This window comes from Arachis ipaensis, chromosome B6, assembly GCF_059453495.1.
Source record: "Arachis ipaensis isolate K30076 ecotype BB chromosome B6, ASM5945349v1, whole genome shotgun sequence".
Lineage (NCBI taxonomy): Eukaryota > Viridiplantae > Streptophyta > Magnoliopsida > Fabales > Fabaceae > Arachis > Arachis ipaensis.
Window position 1 is genome coordinate 118,728,983 of NC_142441.1, and position 27,670 is coordinate 118,756,652.

At 34.8% G+C, this 27,670-nt stretch overlaps 1 protein-coding gene and 1 pseudogene across 1 annotated transcript; one reads left to right on the plus strand and one right to left on the minus strand.

Moving 5' to 3' along the window:
- Window positions 1-3,242: 3,242 nt before the first annotated feature.
- On the minus strand, window positions 3,243-7,919 carry CBR (NADH:cytochrome B5 reductase 1). Its single transcript, XM_016306420.3, has 9 exons — window positions 7,503-7,919; window positions 6,604-6,745; window positions 6,413-6,503; window positions 6,230-6,307; window positions 5,618-5,698; window positions 5,426-5,515; window positions 4,995-5,060; window positions 4,245-4,331; window positions 3,243-3,618 (listed from the first exon to the last, which is right to left on the minus strand). Exons 1-9 carry the CDS (start codon window positions 7,603-7,605, stop codon window positions 3,526-3,528), a joined length of 831 nt encoding a protein of 276 aa, XP_016161906.1. The 5' UTR covers window positions 7,606-7,919; the 3' UTR covers window positions 3,243-3,525.
- A 2,464-nt stretch (window positions 7,920-10,383) lies between these two features.
- LOC148562461 (uncharacterized) lies at window positions 10,384-11,779 on the plus strand (annotated as a pseudogene).
- The last annotated feature ends 15,891 nt before the right edge of the window (window positions 11,780-27,670 follow it).

Sequence of the window (27,670 nt, forward strand, 5' to 3'; positions counted from 1 at the left end):
ATGGGAATAGATTGGACAGCTTCCAACCTCGCAGAGGGCTCAGGCAAGGAGATCCAATTTCTCCATATTTATTTGTTTTGTGCATGGAGAGATTGGCGTGCTTCATTTCCAAACAAGTTGACGAGGGTATTTGGGATGGTGTGGCTGTTTCTAGAGGGGGACCTAGAGTTTCTCACTTGATGTTTGTAGATGACCTCCTCCTTTTTTGTAAAGCGAAGAAAAGTCAAGTTCAGAATGTTGTGCACACCTTGGAGTTGTTCTGTAAAGCTTCAGGTATGAAGGTTAACATTGAAAAATCTAAAGCTATTTGTTCTAGAAATATCTCTAATAGAAGGAAGGAAATGTTGTCTGGTGTTTCTCATATTCCTTTTACTAGTGACCTAGGCAAATACTTGGGGTGAACCTTAATCATCCTCGGGCTGCTAGATCTATTTTTTCGGACTCTTTAGAGAAGATCAAGAATAGGCTGGCTAGTTGAAAAGGTCGGCTCCTTAACAGAGCAGGCAGGCTTTGCTTAATTAAATCTGTTGCTTCTTCTCTTCCTATTTATCAGATGCAAGTGACTCTTTTTCCTACTTCGGTTTGTCAAAAGATTGATTCTGTGCTTAGACAATTCTTGTGGAAGGGAAAGGTGGGGGAGCGTTGCTTAAATTTGGTCAAGTGGAGCAAAGTTGTCACTCTAAGAAAATATGGAGGTTTGGGAATTAGAGATACTCAATGCGTAAATTTTGCTTTACTCGGAAAGCTTGTTTGGCAATTATTACATAATAAAGATAAGCTTTGGGTAAGAATTATGTTGGCAAAATATTTATCTGGGAGTTCTTGCTTTTCACCCAAATTTTCTAATAATGTTTCAAACACTTGGCGAGCGATTTATAAGACAATAGAAAAGCTTCGTGATGGTTTTGATTGGTGTACAGGCAGGATGTCTCAATCCTTTTGGTATCATGCTTGGCGACCATGCGGAACGCTAGCTCCTTTGGTTCCTTTTGTGCACATTTCTGATTCTCACTTGAAGTTAGAAGATGTCTGGCACCTTGGGCATTGGCGGTGGGATATTCTTTGCACAATGATTCCGGAAGAAGTTAAACTTGATTTGATGCTCTTTGATCCTATCAAGCAGGCAGGAGATAAAACAGGTTGGTTTTGGACAAACTCAAATACTCTCACCTACTCGACTAAAAGCGGGTATGAATGGCTATTGAAGAAGAAATTTGGCTGGAATGATAATGAAAATTGGCTTTGGGTTTGGCGCTTGAGAATACCAGAGAAGATAAAGTGTCTGCTCTGTCTTTGCCTCAACAACGGAGTTTCCACAGCTAGTTACCGGTTTCAAAGAGGTATTTCTACTTCTGATTTTTGTCAGAGATGTTATCTTGCTCTAGAGGATATTAACCACTGCTTTAGGACTTGCCAAAAAGCTCGTCATATTTGGATTAGCTTAAATTTGGAAATGACCGCTGAGGACTCTAATTTAGATTTTGTGTCTTGGATTCGTTCTAATCTCAACAAAAATGAGTTTCTCTTTGCAGCGGCCTTTTGGTGGATTTGGAGGGATAGGAACAATGACATCTTCCACCAAGATGATCCATGGAGTAAGGAGAAAATTGTTCACTTAGTTAAACATGCTGCTCGAGATTTCTCTAATGTTGTTATCAACCAAAAACATATTATTCCTTCTTCTTTGAAATATAACTGGGAACCACCTCCAATGAATGTCTGTAAAGTGAACTGCGATGCAAGCGTTTTTGAAAATGAGCAATTAGCTGGCTTTGGATGTATTATTAGAGATAGCATGGGAATTTGGATAAAAGGTTGTTCTGCCAGTATACCTCTTTCTAGTGTTCTCTGTTGTGAGCTTCATGCTATTTGGAGAGTGCTTGTTATGGCTTGGGATTGCGAGTGCAAAGAGGTCATATGTGAAACTGATAATCTTGATGCGTTTCTTCTTGTTTCACGAGGCACAACCAGCATGATTAAGAATGACTCTGATCTGCTTGACAAAATCAAAGAGATGCTCCAGCGCAATTGGACAGCTACTTTAGTGCTCATCCAGCGAACAGCAAACAGAGCGGCTGATTTAATGGCTAAGACTGCTGTTTTAAATAAGCAGGTGTATCTAGAGTGGTTACTACCTCCTAATAATTTAGACATTATTATTAGAGAGGAGTACTACTTTTTTTCTTAGGTCTTTTTTCTTTATGTTATGTTCAGTCACCAAAAAAAACTATTTTTCGGCTAATACTAATTATTCTTTTGAAATATTCTTTTATCCTAAACACTAAATTTTATTCTAAACCCTCTATAAAAATGAGTTAAACAATAATTGTATAAAAGATTAAGCTCATATATTGTAGTGATGATGGTGGTGGTAGTAGTCTTGTAGCAGTGATAGGCTTGGTCGTTGTGTCGACTTCGGTGGTGAGTTTGATTGTTGTTGTGTTAATGGCTATAATTGTGGTGAAGGAAAATGGATTTCTGTAGAAGGAGGATATCAAAAGATTTCGAAAAATATTAGGAAACAATTTTGAGCAATAACAAAGTTTTCTATTTTGATGTTTAGTTCAAACGTTAGGAACAAAAAAGTATTTTATCTTAAAACATAAGTAAAGAATATGTAAACTAAATAGATAATATTTTATCTACTAAAAAATGGAAATGTGAAAAAGGTTTAATGTATAAATGTTTTTTTAAAATATCCTTTATTATATATAAACTATAAAAAAAAATATTTGTAAAACTTGAACTTCCTAAAACCTGTTAATTAGAATATCATCTGAAACAATCTTATGTGTTATTATATACGTTCAATTCATAAAAAGCCTATTGATATTTGATACACTAATTTAAATAATTATCATTGAAGAAAAAGAAATGTCTTAATAATTATAGTTGTCTTAAGGTTTATACTCCTTATACAAATATACTAGAGAGCTAGAATATTTCTTAGTTGATCGTGTCCTCGGTTTGGTTGCCAAAATAAATATGACCAAGTGTATTGAAAATAGTAGATGGTTTCAATCACGGACTCACCAAACCGTTTGAAAGTATCAACAAATAATAATAGTATAATTAATACTACCCCGGAATGTAAGATTATTGAATGTAGTACTTAGTTGCTTAATTAGAAGTGCAAAAATTTGAATCTTCCAATAAAGAAGTCTTTAATACCTGGCTACTAAATAATCTCTTTTGCTATTTATTTATGTTAAGAACTCCACTAGGTAATCAACACCCAACTATGCATCCAACTTAGGTAATGAGCAATGAAAATTTTTCAGTGAATACAATAGTGTAACTCAATTTGCAATTCTAACACATGTCAATGTATCAATCTCATTATGACAATGAGAAGCAATTATTGCAGATTGCAGATTGCAGATTTTAACTCTAACGCCTATGAAAAATATAAGCACAGTTGAACCATGCTTTATGTAGCCAAGAGAAAATTTTGATGTCTGTTTCTTGAATAACCAAAGCCATTAAAAATGAAGTGTTAAAAGCACCAAAATCAAGCCTATCACTTCAGAACTGGAACTGCATCTCAGGAGCATATCCAAGTGCCTCAAGGTGACCAGCCATGGCCTTGTTCATTGGTGGTGGCCCACATCTTAAGATCTGAAATTTCGTAAGTAACATGATTAAACCTTTTTTTCCTTTTTAAACAAAAGAATAATATCGTTAAGACAGTAGGAAAAATGTCCCAAAGATGGTGGGATAAGAGATTCTGTGTACAAAAGCAAAAAACAAACAAAAATAAGTGATGTGTCACTTTCCCATCTCTCAACAAGTCTGAGAGAGAAGTCCTTTGTAAAGATGTTGAGCTTAAGCGATAGAGGCCAAATGTCTAATTCTATCTCATAAAAGGTAGAGAAAACCGAGATTTTACGTGAAGTTGGAAAAGTAAATTATGTATGTAAACCATAAAATGTAATAAGATTTAAATCGTAAAATCGTCAAACCTAGTCAAATTTTGTAAAATTAATTGACTCATTTAAAATCGTGATATCCAAAGATTTTAAGAGTTTAAATCAAGATTCTAGCCATTATGCATAAAACTTGTTTAACTGAAAATCTATGATTAACAGAGCATAAATTGTACTCCAAGCAAGTACTCAAAATAGTAGGAGTATAGGAGTAATTTGGTTTAATACCAACATCCCTTTATTTATGACATTAGGCAAAACAAAACATGATGATATCTAAAGCACAAAGGAAACATTGTGCAGGGTTAAAATCGTTACCTTAATATCAGTTGCTGGAGAAGGGCAATGAGCTTGAATCATTTCCTTTGAGACGAATCCGACACCACCGCTCCATGATTCAGGAGGCTAAGGAGATTAAATAACATCAAAGCAAATGATCATTAATCATAACATTGAGTAATCTAAAGTCATGATACCATACAGCATCATCATGTTTTAGTCATATCATACAAAAATCAAGTTCGAATGCAGATAGCTTGACGGGTGCGGACACACCACGCCAAGCTACTAATATACTATCAAAGAACCAGCTCCCAATTTTCTATTGCAACAGCTATCTGAAGTTAGGATACTGTGAACTTAATGGAATAATATCACGGAACACATGCATTCAACAATTTGAAAACTCGTAGGAAGACATATGTCAACTACTTGAGGGTTAAGTAGATTAAGAAATTCATAAATATGATCCCTAGTTCCATTAATTTCATCCAAATAAGTTTTAGTTACCCATTTTGGAAAGATAGTCCTTTCTTGTTAAGGTCCACTGAAGTTTTTCCCCTGTTAGTGACTATAAGCTGTTTACGTCAAGTTATGATAAAAATATTGAATTGTTGCTTGTATTTTTAATCAAATTTAGTAGGCAAATGGACACCAAAAAAATTCAGTAGAAATATTATCATTTTTCAGTGTCAAGATAAAAAATAGTATATAGCTCCTTGATTGACGATTATAAAGCAAAAGCAACAGCCAAGAACAGAATTACAGTTACGCATTATAGCAACTTACCTGATTTAAGACATAGTACACCTTGAACTGACCTGGATGGTTAGCAACAAGGCCATCAAGTTCATCCTGCACATTAACATAAGGTTCAATTAAATGACAAATCAAAATGCAGGAATTGGCCAATAAGATGGTAATGCGTTATGCTATAGAAACTTAATATCCTATTATAGTATTGACAAAGAACAAGAAAAGAAATGAAGGATAAGAATTATGATAAAAATTCTTAGACATCTATAAGAAAATAGTTTTCATTGTTTCTACAACAGGATACAACAAACTAGCTGATTGATATATTTGATTCTAGCATATTATATTATGAAATGAAATTGGCTACAAGGCAATACAAGCAGATCATCAACTGAATTAACAAGCTGGTCCATGTATAAACAAGTTAAGAATATAGTATTCAACAAAAGAGATAAAGATATTACCTTTAAAAGAATGTCCTCATATGTCACATTGGCGTAGATAAGGTGAACCTTAGTCTTGTCTTGTGGGTTTTCTAAAATAGCCCTAGCAACCTTGAGCAACAAAAAAACAAAGAAATTAGTATAATGCATAGAATGGTATAAACGAGGTTTCATCTTAATGACGAATAAAAGCAGCATCCATCTTGATGATACCTGGAACATTGGAGTGATTCCAGATCCTCCAGCAAGCATCCCAAAGGCCCTAACTTCGCCAGGTTGGTACTTGAAACGTCCCTGGAAGAAATAATGTCTAAAAGCTCAATACCTAAATAACAACTTTTCAAATTGGTATAAAATCTATGAATTCAAATTGCACATAACCACTTTTCGAAGAAACAAAAAAGTGCATTACAACTTTCACAAGATCAAGATGATTTAAAATGGTTGGTGCTAAGGCAGATAAGAAAAGCAGAACCGTCTAGAAATAAGCATCTATTTAGAACAAAAACTGTACAGATATATTAAAAAGAGTCCAAAAAAAAGAGTATGCTACTATGATTGATCAGTGCTTCCTATGATCAGCACTAAAGCACAAACATTGATTTTTGGTTGTGAATTGTGATCAATGGAAACTCTTGAATACCATTGCTATTACTATTAGCCAAATAAAATGATAATCTTGACTTCTTTCAATAAGATATCTACCACCATACCAAAAAATAAAAAAAGGTCAAATATATACCAAGTAAATACTACAAATATCCAAGAGGATAAAGCATCATAGTTACAAAGAAAATGCGCAGAAATGTGGATAGAAATATTTACCTTGGGTCCTTTTACAGCAAGATAGTCACCAACCTTCATCTCACGGAAATGGTGTGACATCCTACCTTGTGGGTACATCTAATCAAGACATATTACAAAGACATTTGAAAGATTAATGAACATGAAGATTAATGTACATAAATAGAAATAGCATAACAATTTATTCAATCAATTCAGACATGCCTTAATAACAAGTTCAAAATGTCCAACATCTGAATCCAAAGTAGTAGGGGTATATGGTTTGATAACCTCCTCACCCTGGCTATCCTTACCCCTGTTAGAAAAAAGCAACTTTTCTCAAAATACGACAAGAAAACAGAGAAAAATAGTCACAAGATAAATTAGACACATGAAACAAGATTGTGCAACAGAACCTGCAACTTATGTGTTGCCCAATTGGAAGACCCAAAACAGAAGTCGGTGTTGGAAGCGCAAATGTGAACTTTGCCACATTATGGCTCAGTTGTAGACGCTTGACAAGCTTGAACTCCTTGAACTTCTCTGGGTCCAAGCAAGCTAGAAGCACAGGAACAACAACAATGATCACTTAACGAAATACAACAAGAACAAAAATTAATCATATAGAAGAAACGTGAGGGCACGAAATTATGCCACATAAGACTAATGGAATTCTGTTTTACACTATCTCAAGCTTCAATTACTGTTAACTTTATCTTTAGTTTCATAATCAGTAATCTAAAAGCAAGCCCTTCGCTATGACACATACAAATGCCATTCCATGTAAAATTAGCAATTCAATTTTCTAGACTTAATGCACAAGAGCTTGATTTAAAGTAAAACAGGTTAATACTTGAAAATTTCCATTTTCAATGCACTCATGCGGTGTCATTTCATCAAACATTCCTATATTTTTCAGGTACCATAATTGCCACAAGATTAAGGCGACATTTTCATCAAAGGAAACTCCCTTTAATCAACATGCAAGATCACTTGTGCAATTAAAAGCATTTCAGAAACGAAAACCACTTCCAATCCAATCCAAACATTATCTAAACTATGAAGAAATGAATAACAAAGCAACCGAAACATCAACGTCTATGAATCCAACCAATACATCAAATGGACAAACTGATTTATTAATTTTGCTTATTGAAACAGATACAAATTCAAATTCTCTACGCGAATCACTGAAAAACAAAGAAAACAAACAAATAAATAGAATCCAGATCCTCATAATAAGGAATCAAGCGACCTGAAGACTGAAATGAATAAAATCATAAGAATTTGAAAGTGGCATAGAAAAAGGTTCGACCTTTGGGCTTCTTGGATGAGTAGATGTAGAAAGCACCAACACCAATGGCCACAACAGCAACGGCCAAACCCACGAGAATCTGATCCTCGGGCGTGAAAACCATGGCGTTTGAATGGAAAACAAGTAATAGTGAAGGGGATTAGAGAGAGGGAGAGAATTTAAGAGAGAGTGAGAGTGGGTGTGGTAGGTGAGACCTGAAAAGTGAAAACTCAGAACTCAGCAAACGTTCAAGGGATTGGTGGCTTGCTGCAACTACCAACCTCTCTCGAAGTTAGAGGTTCAAATTTTTTGTATCATTCATGGATTTTTAGATTTACACAATTACTTTTCTCCTAACAAAAGCAAAAATGTAAAATAGACTTATTTTATGGATTTAATTACATAATATTACATCACCAAAAATAATCGTATTTTGTATTCACATTGTTAATTGTTATCTAAAATAATATAATTGAACGAATGTATGAGATGTTTTATAGTAGCGCATTAAAATCAAATTTTGTTAAATGTTATCATCACCATATTATAAAGATACTGAAGCACTCATTAAATATATTTGTAGAGTACAAAAGAAATTTTTAAATGATATTCATTCAAATACGGTGTGTCATTTCTTTCATTTTTATTTTTATTTTTATTTTAATGGTTAATTTTGCATCTTTTTTAGCCTGGACTCTCATTTTCTCCCCTTACTACATCTGGGAAAAAAATATTTGAATAAACATAAACATAATTCAACGTATCATAATTGAACTCGTCTAAAGATTCATAAATTTGTTATAATGTTATAGGAGAAATAATTCATTAAAATCATCTAAACATCCTTGCTTTCTTATTTTATTGAATATTTTTATATTGTATGATTTTTCTTTTCTATATTAGTTTTTAAATTGGCTTGAATATAGTCTTTTATCTTATCTATATTAAAATTAAAAATTTTATACAAATACCTAATTATATGTCGTTAAAGGTGTAAATATGCTTTAAAAACTATTCATCACTAACTTAAAAGACACTATGAAACATATAATGTTTGTATGTTATGCGTATTTTGTAGGGGAAAAATATAATGTTTGCATTGTATATGTATGCCAGAAGATTTACTAATTCTTATTTAAAATACAACTATTAAATAAACATTTTAAATATTTTTGGGGTTCAGTTTTCAATTTGATCTATAAACTCCAGTTTTCTACGTTTGACCGTTGAATAATTGAATTGGTATTTTACTATTTCCAGTATTTTGTTGTAATGTTGAGATAATTGCATTCCATTTTCCAAAACGAGCGAGTGTTTTTGACATTGTCAAGAGGATGTGGGATGTCTTTGTCAACGTATGCGAGGGCTTTTATTTCGGTACATTTGTGATAGTAAAAATACAGCTATGTCCAAATAGGAAAATGGATCTTCTCCAATTTTTTTAACACTTGAAAAAATACAATGTGATTTTATTATTAATTTTATAAATAAGACCAAAATTAAATATAAGAGAGAGAACAATGAAAGATGAGAGATCACAATTGACATCATCCAATTTTTTTTACTGAAGAGAATCCACTCTCGTCCAAATAAAATAAAGGTCTACTTAAGAAATTTGATCTTATTTACACTTATCCGATATTATAGAGGTCGAATGTGACGAGAGTAGTTTAGTTATATTTATTTAAATAAGTAACTAATTTTTAAAATATTTTTTATTTATTTAAAAAGAAGATCTCAACAATTTTTTTAAGAAAAAAAAACGGTGATTCACCAATAAAAATAAAACTACTCTAAACAGTAATTATTTATTTTACTATAATACACTAACACTTTCAAATATATTTAAAACTTAATCTACTAAAATCCTACTTAAATCCTCACTAACTTAAGTATCGAAATTTCTTTTAGGTATTCCTTTATCTGCACACGATAAATTTAAATAGTGGTACCTCGACACTAAAAATATCAAATACTGTTTAAAAGGAGTTTAGACCTCACGTTCAAACCTAAAAAACAATTCAATTTTATGTAATCCTCAGAATAATAATATTTAAAACACTGTTTACATTTATTTCTGTACTCATTTATATAAATCATTACCCTTTTTAACATTTTCAAAGTTTATACAAAAATTGTCATAGGATAAGGAATTTATGTGAAAATTGACTAAGTTATAAATAAATAGAGGCAATAGTAATTTATGAAAAGTCAATTTTAACGCATAGCGGTTTACAAAAATATTTAAACTTTTCAACTAGACTTAAATATATACATAAATTAATTAAATAATTTTAAATATTAAAAATATAAAATTTTAAATTGAAGTATAAATAATATTTGACTTTCTTTTTCTTATCCTACTTTAACCAATTAATTGATATTGGTTTAAAAAAGTTATATGCCTATGCACACAATCTGTATATAATACCTAACCTTTTTTTTTTATCCTACTTTAGTTAATTGATAATGTTGACTTAAAAAAGTTATATTGGTTTATGTACAAAATTTAAGAAATAAATATTATTACAGTGTTTGAAAAATGAAAACAAATTGTTTTTTTAGTACAAATTTGATAACAGCATCAAAATTAATCTTAGAAAAGGATGATTATACTATAACTTAGATAGTATTTATAATAATATTATTCCTATAAATTTAAGAACTAATTTTTTATATATTTTAAGAATTTACAGATTTGCAAGGAATTATATTACATCCTTAATTTTATACAAAATAATTCTAATATTTGAAAATCTAAAAATATTAAATGTAAGGTTTTAAATTAAAGTAAAATTAATTAAAGTTTAATTAGCTTAAAGTATGTAGGATAAAAATCTTAATTTCATCATTTTAGGTGGGAGTACGTACTCCGTACTCTGTACAATTTTGAAAATTGAAGATGAGCGGTGGAGTGAGCCGGGAAGAGACTTTGAGGGTGAAACACGGTGAGGCAGCCGGTAATATTGGCGGAAGAGATAAGGGGGAGAGCGGGGGAGGGATTGCATCAGGGGAAAAGGAGGATCATATTTCGGGAGGGGTTTCTAAGCCTTTGAAGGTTTCGGACAAAGTTGTGGGTTCCAAGATTGCTAAAGCTTTTTCACTTGTTGAAACTTTATCGGGAGATAACATTGCGGTAGTTTCTGGGAAGCAAGGAGATCTCTTGCCACCGAGTGTCACGTTTACCCAAGAAGCTAAGAATTGCTTGGCAGAACCTTATAAGGATGCTATAGTGATTAAGGTGCTAGGTAAACATTATAGCTATACTGCATTGTCTCATAAACTCCGAACGGTATGGAGGATTAAGGGAGGTTTTGATTTATTGGACGTGGGATTTGACTACTTTCTTGTGAAGTTTGATGTAGCTGAGGAGCGAGAAAAGGTTCTCTTAGGAGGTCCGTGGATGATCGAGGGAAATTATGTGGCTGTGAAGCCTTGGGATCAAGAGTTTAGATCAAGTGAAAACTATTTTGGAGCAACTTTAGTGTGGATTAGAATTTCCGGATTACCAATTTGGTGCTACCAAGAAGATGCAATGCTCCGTGTTGCGGCTGCAGTTGGCATTCCCGTTAAGGTTGATTTGGCAACAAAATTAGCTGAAAGAGGACGATATGCTCGAGCCTGTGTTCAGATAGATTTAGGATTGCCAGTGACTAAGAAGATTCTTGTTGAAGGTGTTGAATATGAGGTTGAATATGAAAGTCTTCACCTTATTTGTGGCTCCTGTCTCAAGTTTGGTCATGATATGAAGGTGTGCAAGACTGACAGCAATGCAGGAGGAGGAACTAATGCCAAGGTGATCAGCGATGTAGCAAAGCAGCCAGAAAGCTCAAATTCAAAAAATCCAGTACATGTAGAAAAGGCAAGTTTTCATTTTGGCAAGAATCTTGGAGATGAGACTGTAAATGTTACTGTCCCGGATTTGGTGGAGAGTGATTTGCATGCTGTTCATGTAGACCATGCACAACATGAGGATTTGGAAGGTTGGACTCAAGTGATTAGGAAAGGAAAGTATAAAATGGGTCAAAAGCCTTCTCTTAGCACCCATCAGGTCCAACCAAAAGTAAAGAAGACTCCTAACAAGGCTACCAATACTTGGACAAGGCCTAATCACCAACGTACAACACATGCAACTGGATCCAAAGTAAAATTAAGCAGGGGCATCAATATTGGAAAATCGGTTAGTGTGGCTTCTTCGGGGACCCGGCACAATGTTCATCATCAGCAGCAAGGTGAGACAACAAATGGCACTGTGCGAAAGCGTCCTCGCCCAAACTCTTTGCAGAATTCACCAGTAGATAAGGATGGAGCATCGACGGCGGGTATGGTACAAGTTTCGACGGAGAAAATTGGGCTGCAACTTGAGAGTCCATTAAAGGCAGGATCGTCGAAGACAGGGACATCATGTTGAGTCTCGGGTTTGTTATTGGAGCTCTCTTTTTGCTGTTTTTATGGATAGTTTCAATATCATAGCCTGGAATGTGAGGGGTGCGTCTAACAAGATGGCCCGTGTGCATTGCAAAAATTTGGTGAGAATATATAAACCATCTTTCTTCTTTCTCTTTGAGACTCATACCATGTTTAATAATTTGAAGAATTTTTGGGATAAGTTGGGTTTTCATTGTGTTGGTATTGAGGAAGCAGTAGGACACAGGGGTGGCATTTGGTTTCTATCTTCTATTGCTAATGCTTCTTGTGTGGTTATTGATCAAATTGACCAATGTATCACAGTAAAAGTGAGTGTGGGTAACTTAGTTTGGCTTTGTAGTGCAGTATATGGGAGTCCTCAATTCGAAAAAAGATGTATGCTTTGGGATCATTTGCGTTCTATTAATTCAGGCCATAATAGACCATGGATGGCTGTTGGTGATTTTAATGAGATTGTGGCACCAGATGAGAGTACAGGTGCTTATTTTTCTTCTCACAGAGCTAGTCTATTAGCTACTACTCTAGATGACTGTGTGCTCTTTGATCTTAAAGTGACTGGTAGGAGATATACTTGGTATAGAGCAGTTCAGGCTGGCAGGGACTTGGCTAAAAGGTTGGATAGAGCTATAGTTAATGAGGCGTGGATGACAATGTTTCCTGAGGGTTATTCTGAAATTCTTAGCAGGCTTCATTCTGATCATTGTCCTATTTTAGTTCGTTGTCATGGTAGCCCCAGAGTGAAAGGTTCACGTCCTTTTAGGTTCCAAGCTGCGTGGGCAACACATCCTTCTTATAAACATGTTATTAGTAAGGCTTGGAATCAAGAGTTTGGAAGTGTTACCGAAAGGCTTAAGATGGTTCAACAGGCTTCTTTGGACTTCAACTCAAAGATTTTTGGAAATATTTTTGTGCGAAAAAATAAGCTGGAATATCAGATTGATCAGATTCAACGGCGTTTGGAGGTTACCGATGTGTTATCTCTGAGAATTAAAGAAGCTGAACTGAGGGAAGATTACAATAGGCTTTTGTTGCAAGAGGAACTTTTTTGGTACCAGAAATCTAGAGAGCAGTGGGTCAAGTATGGGGATAGAAACACTAAATTCTTTCATCTTCAGACTTTGGTACGTAGAAACCATAATAGAGTACATGGATTATATGTTAGAGATGGGTCTTGGTCTACTGATCCAGATATTCTCCAGGAAGAAGCTCTCTCTTTTTACAAGAATCTCTTTGGTACAACGGAAGAGGTTGAGGTTGATTGTTTAGGGGATGTTCCGATGCCCACTCTAAGTACTGAGGCTTGTGCTAGGTTAATTGACCCTGTCTCTTTTGCGGAAGTCAAGTCAGCAGTATTCAGTATGAGCCCTTTTAAGGCTCCTGGTCCAGATGGCTTTCAAGCTTATTTTTTTAAAGAATATTGGGAGATAGTAGGCACTGAGATTTGGAATATTGTTCGGAGCGCTTTTTTGGGAGAGTTCTTAAATCCTAGCATCATGGAAACTCTGATTGTGCTTATTCCTAAAATTGATAACCCTACCTTTATGAAGGATTTCAGGCCTATTAGCTTGTGTAATGTTGTTTATAAAATTATCACAAAAGTATTGACTAACCGACTTCGGCCTTTTCTTCCAGATATTGTTAGTCCTTTACAAGGAGGTTTTATTCCGGGTCGTGGTGCTCCTGATAATATTATTGTGGCCCAAGAAATTCTGAATTTCATGAAGCATACAAAATCCAAGAAAGGTACTCTTGCTTTTAAAATTGATCTTGAAAAAGCTTATGATAGGGTGGATTGGAGGTTTTTGGAGAGTACTCTCATTGCTTTTGGTTTTCCTATCATCACTGTTAATTTGATTATGACTTGTGTCCGTGCATCATCTCTTTCTATTATGTGGAATGGGAATAGATTGGATAGTTTTGCTCCTAGAAGGGGGCTTAGACAGGGCGATCCAATGTCTCCTTACTTATTTGTGCTTTGTATGGAAAGACTTGCTTGCTATATATCTCATAAGGTGGTCGAGGGTGTGTGGAAACCAGTTTCTGTCACTAGGGGTGGCCCAAAATTTTCTCATTTGATGTTTGCAGATGATCTCTTACTCTTCTGTCAGGCTACAAAGAGTCAGGTCCAAATGGTCATGCATTCTCTTAACATTTTTTGCAAGGCATCTGGCATGAAAGTGAATCTTGAAAAGTCTAAAGCTTTTTGTTCTAAAAATGTGACTGCTCGTAGAAGAGATATTTTTACTAGTGTTTCTTCAATACGTTTTGCTTTGGACTTAGGAAGATATCTTGGAGTTAACCTTAATCATTCCCGTACCAGTAGGGCTTCTTTTCATTCGGTGATTGAAAAGGTGAGGGGAAGATTAGCTAATTGGAAAGGAAGGCTTCTAAATAAAGCAGGGAGACTTTGCCTGATCAATTCTGTTGCAGCATCCATTCCTGTCTATCATATGCAGGTTTTTTTTTTCCAAATTGGGTTTGCGATAAATTATCTTCTATGATGAGACAGTTCCTTTGGAAGGGTCAAGTTGATGGTAAAGGTCTTTCTCTTGTTAATTGGAGGACCGTGATCACTCCAAAAAAATTTGGTGGCCTGGGTGTTAGAGATCCTGCGTGTGTTAATATATCTTTACTTGGTAAATTGGTGTGGCAACTTTTTCATTGTCAGGACAAGCCTTGGGTTGCTCTATTGAGGGCGAAGTATATGAGGAATGAGGGAGTTTTAGATGGCCCTGTCCCTTGCAATGCTTCTCATGTTTGGAAGAGTATCTCAAAGGCTTTTGGTGCTCTTAAGGATGCCTTCTCTTGGTGCGTTGGGTCACTTGATCAATCTTTTTGGTTTGACAATTGGAGTATTGAGGGTCCAATTGCTCAAGATGTCCCTTTTGTACATATATCTGACTCTGATTTAACTATTAGAGACGTTTGGAAAGATGGTCAATGGAATCTCCATGATATTTTCTCTATCATTCCAGAAGATGTCAAACAGCGTTTGAATGCTTATAATCCAGATTTGAATGCTGGAGAGAGTTCGGGTTGGTCGTGGGGTGTGGCATCTTCTAGACTTTACTCAGCTAGGAGTGGGTACAGTTGGCTAGCCAAAAGAAAGTTTGACTGGAATGAGCATGATAATTGGTTGTGGATATGGCGACTGCATATTCCTGAGAAGTACAAGTTCTTGATTTGGCTCAGTCTTCATAATGCTATTCCTACGGCAGAGTTTCGTTTGGGTCGTGGTTTAGCTTTATCTAGCACCTGTCATCGATGTCAGAATGGTTCTGAATCAATTCTTCATTGTCTTCGGGAGTGCCCTAGTGCCAAGGAGGTCTGGAACCTTTTAGGCCTGTATTCAGATAACTCGAATTTACATGATTGGCTCTATAGAGGTGCAAGGAGTGAAAATATTTTTCTTTTCTTTTCGACCATCTGGTGGATTTGGAGAAGCAGGAACCATGACTTATTTAATATAGATGATTCATGGAGTGCTAGTAAAGTGGTGAGTTTGATTCGTAGTTCAGTAAGGGAGTTTCACACTATTTTTGCTATGCATCAATCTCTGTCTCCTCCTTCACTTTGTTTGCATTGGGTTCCACCTCCAGTTTATTCTGTTAAATTGAATTGTGATGCTAGTTGGTTTGCTCCTTCTGGCTATGCTGGTTTTGGTTGTATCATTCGCAATCCTGATGGATGTTGGTTGAAAGGTTGCACTGGGAAAGTCGAAGTGTGCAGTGTTCTTTTTGCTGAATTGTATGCAATTTGGAGAGGCTTACTTCTTGCTTGGGAGAGTGGATTTCGTGAGGTTATTTGTGAAACAGACTGTTTAGAAGCTCTTTTCTTGGTAAACCAAAGAATGCTTGGTAAAGATATTCCGGAATGGGATTTGGCAAAACATATACAGGAGGTTATGAATTGGAATTGGAGAGTCTCTATTCTTTTAATTCAGAGGACTGCAAATAATGTTGCAGATTGTATGGCTAAAGCAGCTGCTTCTGTCGCGGACATTCACTCGAATTGGAGCCAACCATGGAGTGAGCTTCAACATCTAATAGATTTAGATATGACCCTAGCCAATTAATTTGGTTTTGTCTCTTTTTTTTCTTTCTTTTCTATTTAGTCACCAAAAAAAAAAAAGTATGTAGGATAAAAAAATTATAACTTTTTTAAGCCAATATCAATCGATCCAATAAAATAGAATAAAAAAATTATGTAATTAATTTAAAATTTTATATTTTAAAAATTTAAATAAATTTTTTTAATATTTATGTTTTGATATTTAAAATTATTTATCTAATTTATGTATGCATTTAGAATTGAATATAAAATGAGAATGTTCTCATAAATTGTCATATCTTATCACAATTTATATATTAAAATTATTTTTTTATAAACTGCTACGACTTCTATGGGTTTATATATAACTTAGTCAGTTTTTATATAGATTTCTATTATTTATAATGATTTATGTATAAATTTTGAAAATTTTTTCAATTATAGCAATTTATATAGATTAATTATAAAATTGAAATATAGCTGTTTTAAAAATATTGTATTTGAATAATTTTAATCTTCATTTTATTTAAATGTAAATAAATCGCCCTTTATTTAATTTTGTTCCCCCTTTCTCCTCTTTGATTTTATTGTTGTTTTCTTAATCCGGAAAATTTGGGTAAACTACTTCCTGGTTGAGTAATGAGAATTTATTAGCTGGGACCTACGTGGTTTTCTTAATTCTTTTTCAGCTTTCTGGTTATGGCACATACATATGGTGGGCGCAAATGGTTTACTAATTTATGCCGTTCCACCAAATTTTTCATTCCATATATTATTTATAAAAAAAAATATAGGTAGATAATGAAAATATTAAACAATGTGAACAATAAATATATTGAATATTTATTTCATTAGGTGTACGGATGGTTATTCTAATATTAAGATTTAGTTGGGTAATTTAAGAGTATAGTGTATTTTAATTTGATTGGTGGTTATTCATGTTGTTTAAAAAAGTCATTGGTTACCTAGCATTACTCTTATTTATATTGGTGTGTTTTAGGATGAGTTAAGTCTAGGGTGTTCAAATCTAAACCGATCTAAATTTAATCGTTTATCCAATCCATTTTAAATCGAAAACCGATTAAAATCCTACTAATTCGAATTTGATTGGATTCTATTTTTGCAAATCACTGGATCGGATCGGATTTCGAATCTATTTTTTATAACCAATCCAATTCAATCCAAATCGCACAATGTGTTATAATATTATGATTTATTATTATATTTATAATTATATTTATAACATATTCAATTTATTATATATTTTTATATTATTCATGTATTATTATTATTTAATAAATATTTTATATTCAAAATATTATTTATTTATTTATTTTAACTAATTTATAATTTTATTTCTATTGTTATGTTATTATTGACTTTTTAAGATATTGTTGAGATTTGTTATGTCATTGTTGATTATTTAAAATTTGATGTTGAAACTTGTTATATGTATTTAATTTTTTTAATTTACAAAACCGCAAATCCAATCCAATCCAATCTGCTTGAAATTGGATCGGATTGGATCGGATTTTTTGTTTTAAATCTTCCAATAATCCAGACCGCACTGCAAGTAAAATTTGTGTTTAGATCGGATAAGTTTTTTACTCAAATCCAAACCGCATCGCAAACACCCCTAATTAAGTCTTAATAATGTAGTTTTTAAAGTTAGTAATTGTATTAGAGTTTTAATGTAGTTTCTAAAGTTAGTAATTACTCAAATTTATTTTTGAAGTTGCACTCTGAGATTTATAATAGTCTTTAAAATACTTTCTGTCTATCACTTGCCATCGAAAAACTGAGTTGCACTGATCTCTGCCACGCTAGCACTATAATGATTAGCTGACGTGGCAAAGAAAATTTCATTTTTATAATTTGGTTCCTTTCTCCTTTTTAAAACCCTAATCTCCAAACTATCTTCACCATCTTCACCGAATTCTCTTTTTCACTCTCTTCAACTATTCTCACCTTTCAAATCTAATCATCACTATAACAACATCATCATAAAAGATTAAAATTAGCAAAAATTACTGAAAAAAAACTAGCAATGATTCGAAAAGAATCAACAGCAATAAAAAAAATCAATCAACTTAAATAGCAAGCATCAATCAACCTAAATAGAAGTCAGACTCACTGACATTTTATCCAATTTAAATAAATTGTAAGTCAACATCTCATTGATTTTCTTTATAATTTCGAAGAGTTTTGGATATGATCATGCCTTGAATTTCAAGTAGCCTCTGTATCAGAATAGAAACACCAACAATCACAAAAATAAATAGCAACAATTAGAAAAAATTAACAACACTTACAGAATAAAAAAAAAAAGTAAAAAAGTAATCATTGCAGCTACATTAAAATAGAATAAAAAACAACAATCATTCAGAACATTAAATAATAATGATTGAATAACTAAAAAAAATTCATTTTGACAACACGCAGAGGAAGAGACCAAGCCGGAAAAGAGAAGACGGAGGCAAAAGGAGACAGAGAGGAGATAAGAGAAGAGCGCAGACGCACGACAATGATGGCGACAAGTGGAGAGGGAGGCAGTAGCAAAGCGAGAAAACAAGACGATCCGGTGACATAGAAGGGATGGCAATGGCATAGTGATGAGATGCAGGCCGACGAGAGGCGACGACAGAGAAGGATGAGTGACGATCGGTTTTTCTATCGGTAAAGAAATGTAAAAATATGTATTCGCGTTGTAAGTATAGCTTCTAAACCAACAGAAAATCCTTTCGTACAAATGTTTTGGTTGTCACAAGTAACAAACCCCTTTATAATTGATAACCGAAGTATTCAAACCTCGGGTCATCTTCTCAAGGAACTGCAGGGAGGTATGTTCTTATTATTGGTTATGAGTTTTGTAAATTGGGGGTTTCGAAAGTAAGGGACAGGTAAATTAAATAACAAGAAAAATAAATAAATGACTATAAAATAAACTCTTGGTAAGGTATGAAAATTCGGAAGTCCTATCCTAGTTATCCTTATCAATGGTGATGAGAATTATATTTTGCTCTCCACTAAGTCAACCTCTAACTATGAAGGTAAGTCGAGTGGGTAAATCAATTTAACACCTAAAGTCCTAGTCAATTCCTAAGGAAAGACTAGAGTTATAGGGATTTAAATCAATCGGCAAGGATAACAATTATCAATCACGATGAGTTTGACAACTCAAGAGTTACCAATTAATCAACCAAGGCCAAAAGGGGAAAATCTAAATTATTAATATAAATAAAGGAAAGCAATCATAATTCTGAAATACCTCAAATTATATTAAATAGAAAATCAAATCTAAATATGAATGGTTCATAAGCCAATCTGGCAACATAAGTAATTAAAAGATAGCATTAAAATATCTGAAAGTAAAAGAGAAATATAAGTAAAAGGAATATTAAACCTGATGAAGAGTTGTAATTCTAAATCCTTTAAGAGGAATCCTAATCCTAAAACCTAAGAGAGAGGAGATAATCCCTCTCTCTAAAAACTACATCTAAACTATGAAAAGTGAATAATTGAAGACATTCTAATGAATGGATGCATTCTCCCACTTTATAACCTCTAATCTGTGCCTTCTGGACTTGGATCTGGGCCAAAAAGGGTTTCAGAAATCGCTGGAAGTGTTTTCTGTAATTTCTGGTGCGTGGCATCTGTCATGCGTCCGCGTGGGTCATGCGGTCGCGTCATCTGGAGTTTTCCTTGTCACGCATTCGCTTCGGTCACGCGTACGCGTCATCTGTGTTCTGCTCATGGCGCGTGTCCGCGTCAGTCACGCGTTCGCGTCACTGCCTTTTCGGGCTGGGCATGCGACCGCGTCGTCCATGCGTTCGCGTCGCTGCCAGTTTCTTCAAAAACTCCATTTTGTGCTTTCCTTCTATTTTTGTATATTTCCTTTCCACCCTTTAAGTCATTCCTGCCTTAGAAGATCTGAAACTTCTCAACACACAGATCACGGCATCGAATGGTAATAAAGGGTAATTAAAATAAATAATTTCAAAGCATAGGAAACATGTATTTCACATATATCACATAATAGGAAAGGGAAAGTGAAACCATGCAATTTACATGAATAAGTGGGTGAAGGGTTGAATAAATCTCTTGAATTGAGCACAATATATATCATAAAATATGGGTTTATCAATGAGACTTCGGCTCTGCCTTTATCGTGTTCGAGTGTTGTGAGAGTGTGAGAGACTAGGTTGGAGAGGGGAGACAAGTGGCGCGGCGCCGCCGAAACAGAGGCTGCGCGAGAGGCGGCGACAGAGAGATTGAGGAAGCTCTGCCTTTGTTTTGTGGTTAGTGTTGTGAGTGTGAGAGAGTTGGGGAAGGGGCCTCAAAGGCAGCAGCAAAGCTTCCTACTGTTATGTGTAACACCCTAATTTTTAGTACATCATAATCGTACCAAAAATGCAAACGTTACTTACCTTTAAACTGTTTTATTCTGTATTATCTTTATTTAATATTGAGCCTTCCCGAATACGAATCAAAACTTTAAATAAGAAAAGAAAAAGTCCTTTCTTTTAATTACTTAATCTCAAAGATATATATATCCACATGGTATTATATACATAGACTTAATTAAAGATCCTCAACTACAAGTCCTACCCCTCTAAAAACTAAAACAATAAATGATGAGGAGAAAAATAAAATCTAACAACTCAACTCGTAAACATAATCTTCTATACTCTTGTAGCTCCGCACTAAACCTTCGCACCTATAGCTAAAAGGGGTGAAAATAATGGGGTAAGAACTGAGGAGTTCTTAGTAGGGTCAAGATCAGATAATTAAATTCATATTATCGTAGTTCAGTTAATCGTAGCCCAACACAGAGAGCCAAAACAATAACCAGTCATAGAGATTCAAATATTAACAATCAGTGAAAATCACAAACACACTCAAGCAACCACAAACAATTCACAACACCAAACCAACTGCAAAATGAACAAACACAGATGATGCATGTCTATTTCTATCACAGGTAATGAGCTCATTTATCGGTTTCGACCGGCACCCGTGATAAACCACTATTTTATGGTATATTTTGGATTGAATTGAGTGGATTTTGTCAACTATTCTCACACTTATTCATGTAAATTTCATGTTTTGAAGTTTCCTTCCTAATTTTGTGCTATGATTGAAAACATGCTTCTTAGGCCTTAAAATTGCTAATTTTTAATCCTCTTTTATTACCATTTGATGCCGTGATATGTGTGTTAAGTGATTTCAGGGTTTATACGGCAGGAATGGCTTAGAGAATGAAAAGGGAGCATGCAAAAGTAAAAGGAACACAAAGAATTGAAGATTTGATAAGCTGGTCTCGATGCGTACGCATGGATGACGCGTACGCGTGATCAAGCCATAGTCCAAATGACGCATACGTGTAGATGACGCGTACGCATGACGAGCGTCACGTGCTGCAATTAAAGGAATACATTGGGGGCGATTTCTAGGCTGCTTTTGGCCCTATTTCAAACCCAAAAATGAAGACAAGAGGCTGGGGATGGAGCTGGATACATCCATCATTCATTCATTTACACACTTTAGGTCTTAGATGTAGAATTCTAGAGAGAGAAGCTCTCTCTTCTCTCTAGGATTTACAGTTTCTTCTTTCAATTTCTCCTTAGATTTAGGTTTCAGTCTTATTTTAATTTAGTTTTCTCTTACTTTCATTTGTTCTAGCACTTTAGTTCACCAATTCCTCTTATTAATTTCTTTATTTTGCAATTTTAGTTTATGAGTCCTTTTGTTACTCTCAATTTCTTTTCAATGCAATTTTATGTTTTCATGTCTCTTGATATTTGCCTTAGTTACTATTATTGATTTCTTGTTTATGTTAGTCATAGCCTTTACTACTTCTTGCATTTTGTGGTGTTTACTTTTATTGCATGCTATGTGTTTGATGAAATATTTTTTTTTAGCTATAGAGTAGATTTTTCTATTCTTGGTTTGGGTTGGTAATTTGGGTGACCTTGAGTTGCTAATGTCAAAGTGATTGATGATTGATGTCCATTGACACTAGCTTTCACTAATTCGATTAGTGAGTGGCTAGGACTTATGGATTTGGATTGATGAAACTCATTTGACTTTTCTTCAATTGTTAGAGGATGACTAAATGAGATTGATCCCTACAACTATCATATTGTGGTTAGTGACAAGGATAGAGATCCTTAACCATTAACCCTTGCCAAGACCTTTTTACCATTTGAGTTTTCTTTACTCTCTCGCTGTTTACATTTCTTGTTCCTTATTTCAAAACTCCAAAAAGAAGTACATCATAACCAATAATAAACACACTTCCCTGCAATTTATTGAGAGACGACCTGATGTTTGAATACTTCGGTTTATTTTTATTGGGGTTTGTACTTGTGACAACCTAATTAAACGTTGACTGAAGGATGATTTGTTGGTTTGGAACTATACTTGCAACGGATTTATTTAGTGAAAATTCTAGACCGACATTTATCCTCTATCAAGTTTTTGGCGCCATTGTCGGGGAATTGCAAATGTATGCCTTGTTACTTTGTTAGTAGTTGCTAGTCTTAGGAGTTTATTTTCACTAGTTCTTGTTAGTGTTTGTTTTTATTTTCTCTTGCTACTATGAATTCTCACCCCTTTGGCTATGAGTGTGATTACAACTATGTTTTTGGAAATGAGAACTACAATGAAGGCTTGCATCAAGAATGGGATAATTAAAGGTGGGAGGAGCCTCAAGCATATGATCAACCTTTTTGGCAACAACCTCCTCCTACGCACTATGAGCAAGAGTCATTCCTAGATACATACCAATCCGATGGCTATGGTGGACCTCCTTGTGACTACCAACAACCACCGCTATATGCCTATGAACCTCCTCTACAACATAGCCCTCAACCATACTCACAAGTCTCATACCACCAAACACCTTTATATGGTCATAATCCTTACCCACCACACCAACCACCATATGAGCCATACTTAGAACCACCCACATTCCAATACAATTACTCCTAAGAACCACCATTCTTACATATACCACCTTAATATACACCATCTCCATACCCTTATCAAGATGAACCACCTTCCTATCATGAATCCTTCCTCCCAAGTAATGAACCCTCATATCCACTCCAATCTCCAATGGATGACACCCTTGGTCTTCTTCTTTAAGGAAAAAGAGAGATGCAAAGGACGATACTGGAATTTGTGGCTGCCTTGACCGAGGTAGTAAATACTCTAGCCTCCCAATGCTTAGATACTCAAAGTACTCCCATGACTTTATGTGGAGAATCTAATGAAGATCAGAGCATGAGAGAGAGATTAGAGACTTTGGTGGAGAACAAGGAGTGAAATTTTGTATTGGAACAAGTGGAGGAAGCCCAATTAGTTGAAGAGGAGGAAATGGTTGAAGACTTAGGAGATGTTGAAAGTCCATGTGAATTGAAAGTTATAAAGCCTCCTCCCAAGAAGCTTGAAATTGATGTTGAGGGGGGTGTACAACCTCCAAAGCATATTATAGTTGGAGCTTTTGAAGAGGTTGATCAAGATATGGATTCAATTATTGAAGAATTTTTATCTACAATTGAATCCTCTCCCATTGGACATGAGTTTGAGATCAAAGAAAACTGTGCACAACCTCCCATACCCTTGGTAAATGATGACGAATAGATTGATTTAGAAGAAAGCTACCAAGAGGAAGATGTTGAAATTGAAGAAACTTTCCAAGAGGTAGAAGTTATCAAGGAAGAGCACAAGGGAGTGGAGCTTGCAACATCATTGGAAATATCTCTCCCCAAGCCATCACCATCCAACACAACATTCAAGTGGGTAAAATTCTTACCCTTAAGCTTTAATTTCTAGCTTGAATATGGTTTGCTTGAGATGGATGGGCAACTTAGAGCTCTTTGTAGCTTTAAGAGCAAAAGGAAGATGGTAAGTGGTTGGAATTGCCATTCAAAGTTCATTATGGTTGCATGTTCAAAATCTAAATGCAAATGTTATTGTAGAGCTAAATTGCTTGGGTCTAGGAAGTTGTTTGAGTGCCTGAAGGAGAATTCGGATTGTGAACCACCCAATTGGAATTGTGATGATCAACTTGAAGATTGATGTGAAAACAATGTTTGGGATCTCGGCATACAAAAGGATCAACTTTGGGAGCTCATATCTTGTAGAGAACCTCACTAAGGCTTAGTGAAATCGGTTGGAATTCTGACAACCACTTGAAGATCAAGCACTCTTGGGAGTTCAAGGATGAATATAAGCACAAGCCACCATAACAAGGAGCTCACCAAATGTCCAACTTAAGGACTTTAACTAAAAGTGCTAGGTAGGAGACACCCCACCATGGTAAATTCTTCCTATTTTTCCTCATGTTTATATTGGTAATAAGTTGAATTTTCATTTTTAATTAGGTTTATTCAGTTTAAGTTGTGGTTTAGCTTGTTTAATAATATTTGGTATTGCTTTGGTAGCCTGTTAGTTTCTCAATAAGTTTTAAAAAATGGGGCACCCCACGCGTGCACGTAGACGACGCGTACGCGTCGCTAGGATGTTGCTGCTGCCTAGTATAAAAACCAGAGAGTTGTGATAGAATCATGCGAGTGTTGTGCGAGGAGCACGAAAAGTCTCCACGCGTACGCATGAATGATACGTATGCATCACCTTCTCTTTTCTGCTTTTCACGCATACGCGTCGCCTCCTCATTCTGCTATCCACGTGTGCGCGTGGAGAACGCACACGCGTCGCATTCGCCCCCTGCCCTGTTCTCTTCTCCCATTTCTTTCTTCCTTCTTCTCTCCTTCTTCTTTCTTTCTACCTTTCTTCTTATTCATTACTTTCACTTCTCATCTTTATTCTCTTTCATTCTCTTTTGTCTAATACATTTGCATACTTTCATTTATTGCATTTTAACTTTGTTGCTTATTCTTATTTTCTTTTCTAAGTTTGTTATTTTAATATTGGTGTTTAATTTTCTTACTCGACTGTTGAATATTTCTTAGATAGTTTTGGTGCTTCATGACTTGTTTGGTATTGTTGCAATTCTTGCACCACACACAAAGATTAGTGCTTTAGCCACTTCTAACTCAATAACCTTGTTTTTATGCTTCATTATCATTAAGTTAGGATGGGACCGTAATCTCTCATGCTTATCACTAATCTTGCTTGTGTAAATTCTTGTGTGAACTTGATGTTTTCGAGTGTTCTCTTTATGCCATTTACTTATACTTTGACTTTACTCTTGTATAAAGTGTTAGTTGACATGCCCTTTGCTTACATTGTTTTCTCACTTGCATGTTGTAGCCACCATGTAGTTGAGAATTCCACTCTTATTTCGCATTAGCCCCCACCTATATTCTATTTGCTTTATTTTTGGGCTTAATATTCCGTCTTTTCTTCCCTTTCAGGCTGGCCACCAAGAAGGGAAAGGAAGAGCTTCTAAATGGGGCAAACAACGAGTCCCTCCGCACAATCCTTTGAAGAAACTCATCAGTTGTAGTAACCCACCCTATTCCACCTTGCTCATCTTTATATGCACCGAGGACGGTGCAATCTTTAAGTGTGGGGAGGTCGAGGACCGACTTTCGTGGGTAACTACTCCTTTCACCAACACCAAACCTCAAATTTCTTTGTTAGTTAGTTGTTGCATTGCATGATATATTGCATTATAGTTAGAGTTTGTACATATTTTACCACTTCTTTTCTGCTAGGACTATTTGTTTGAAGTGATGATTTCTTTTCCAAGAAACTATTTTAAGGTGGTAAAATTTTTGAACTTACTTGAAGAAATTTATTTTGGAACATGTTTTTAGAGCTAGAACACACAAACCCAGTAAGATTTTGAGCCTAATTGATTGGTTGCATCTTATTAATCAATATTTTATTTTGGTGTGTATTGTTCTCTCTAAGATTGTGATCTTTGTCTTGCTTGATTCTATATTTCCATTGTTTGATGTACGCATGCACTTATATGATTGAGGCCTTTGTTTCACTATAGCTCACATATCCATATGGCATTACCCTTTCATCATCTTTTGCAACCCAATATTAAGCCTATTTTACCCCTTTTGTTCTCTATTTTAGCACATCACTAACTCTAAGTGGAAAATATGAATGTCTTTAATTTGAATTCTTGGTTAGCTTAGACTAATGAGAGTGTTTATGATTTAAGTGTGGGAAAATTGGGTTTGGGAACATTTGGTTTGGGAATTGGGTATGTTATACTTTTTGTAAAAATGTAAAAAAGATAGTTGAGCACATGTTCGTGCATTCAATACCTTAATCATATGCATTGAGAAAAACAAAAGAAAAAAAAATAAAACAAAAATAAAAAAAATAAAAAGAAGAAAAAGAGAAAAAGAAGAAAGCAATAAAAGGGGACAAAATGCCAGTAAGTGGTGGTAGCAATGCATATGTATTGTACTCAAATTTGGGATGCATGAATATGTGGCAAAAGATAGTTAATGGGTAGTTAGGTTTTGTATTTTGATTACATGGATTGTCTTAGATTAGGTAGGAAGTTTAGGTTAATCAAGGATTCAGATTTTAGTCAACTAACCAAATACATTCCTACCTTGACCCTAACCCCATTACAACCCTTGAAAAGGCCTCTTGATATGTGTATTAATGCATTAAATTTTTGTTGATTGGTAGAAGAAAAGCAAGTCTTAGAAAGTAGGATTAGTAGAGAACCGAGAGAATTGACCCTCAAACACTAGAGTGATTAGAGTGTATACACTTCCGATGAGGGTTCGATGCTCAATTCCTTGTTCCCTGCTTTCACGAGCTTTCTTCTTACAAGTCATTTGTACTTATTTTATGATTTAAATTAGTGTAATTCTTTAATCATCATACTATGTTAGCCCTACTTGTTCATATATTCTTGGAGATTGATTTACTTTTAACCAAGTAGGTAGAAACATTTTGTATTTAGTTGCATTCATATAAATAGGTTGTATTTAATAAATCCTACCATCCCTCTTCACCCCTTTATGGCTTCTCTTGAGCTTAGCATGGGGACATGCTAATGTTTAAGTGTGGAAAGATTCATAAACCACTATTTTATGATATATTTTGGATTGAATTGAGTGGATTTTGTCAACTACTCTCACACTTATTCATGTAAATTGCATGTTTTTAAGTTTCCTTCCTAATTTTGTGCTATGATTGAAAACATGCTTTCTAGACCTTAAATTGGATAATTTTTAATCCTCTTTTATTACCATTCGATGCCATGATATGTGTGTTAAGTGATTTCAGGGTTTATAGGGCAGGAATGGCTTAGAGGATGAAAAGGGAGCATACAAAAGTGAAAGGAACATAAAGAATTGAAGATTTGAGAAACTGGTCTCGATGCATACGCATAGATGACGTGTACGCGTGACCAAGCCATAGTCCAAATGACGCGTACGCATGACTGATGCGTACGCGTGGCCAGTGCAGAGTCCAAGCGATGTGTATGTGTGGATGACGCATACGCGTGACGAGCGTCACGTGCTGCAATTAAAGGAATATGTTGGGGGCGATATCTGGGCTGCTTTTGGCCCTGTTTCAAACCCGAAAATGAAGAGAAGATGCTGGAAATGGAGCTGGATACATCCATCATTCATTCATTTACACGCTTTAGGTTTTAGATATAGAATTCTAGAGAGAGAAGCTCTTTCTTCTCTTTAGGATTTAGGGTTTCTTCTTTCAATTTCTCCTTAGGTTTAGGTTTCAGTCTTATTTTAATTTAG

Bases quoted from the DNA above. Each gene is read 5' to 3' on its own strand.
- CBR (XM_016306420.3), bottom strand. From the start codon at position 7,605: ATGGTTTTCACGCCCGAGGATCAGATTCTCGTGGGTTTGGCCGTTGCT. The intron at 5,699-6,229 runs GTAAATATTTCT...TATTTCTTCCAG, and splicing joins TTGCTGTAAAAGGACCCAAG to GGACGTTTCAAGTACCAACC. The intron at 5,516-5,617 runs GTATCATCAAGA...TTGTTGCTCAAG, and splicing joins GAATCACTCCAATGTTCCAG to GTTGCTAGGGCTATTTTAGA.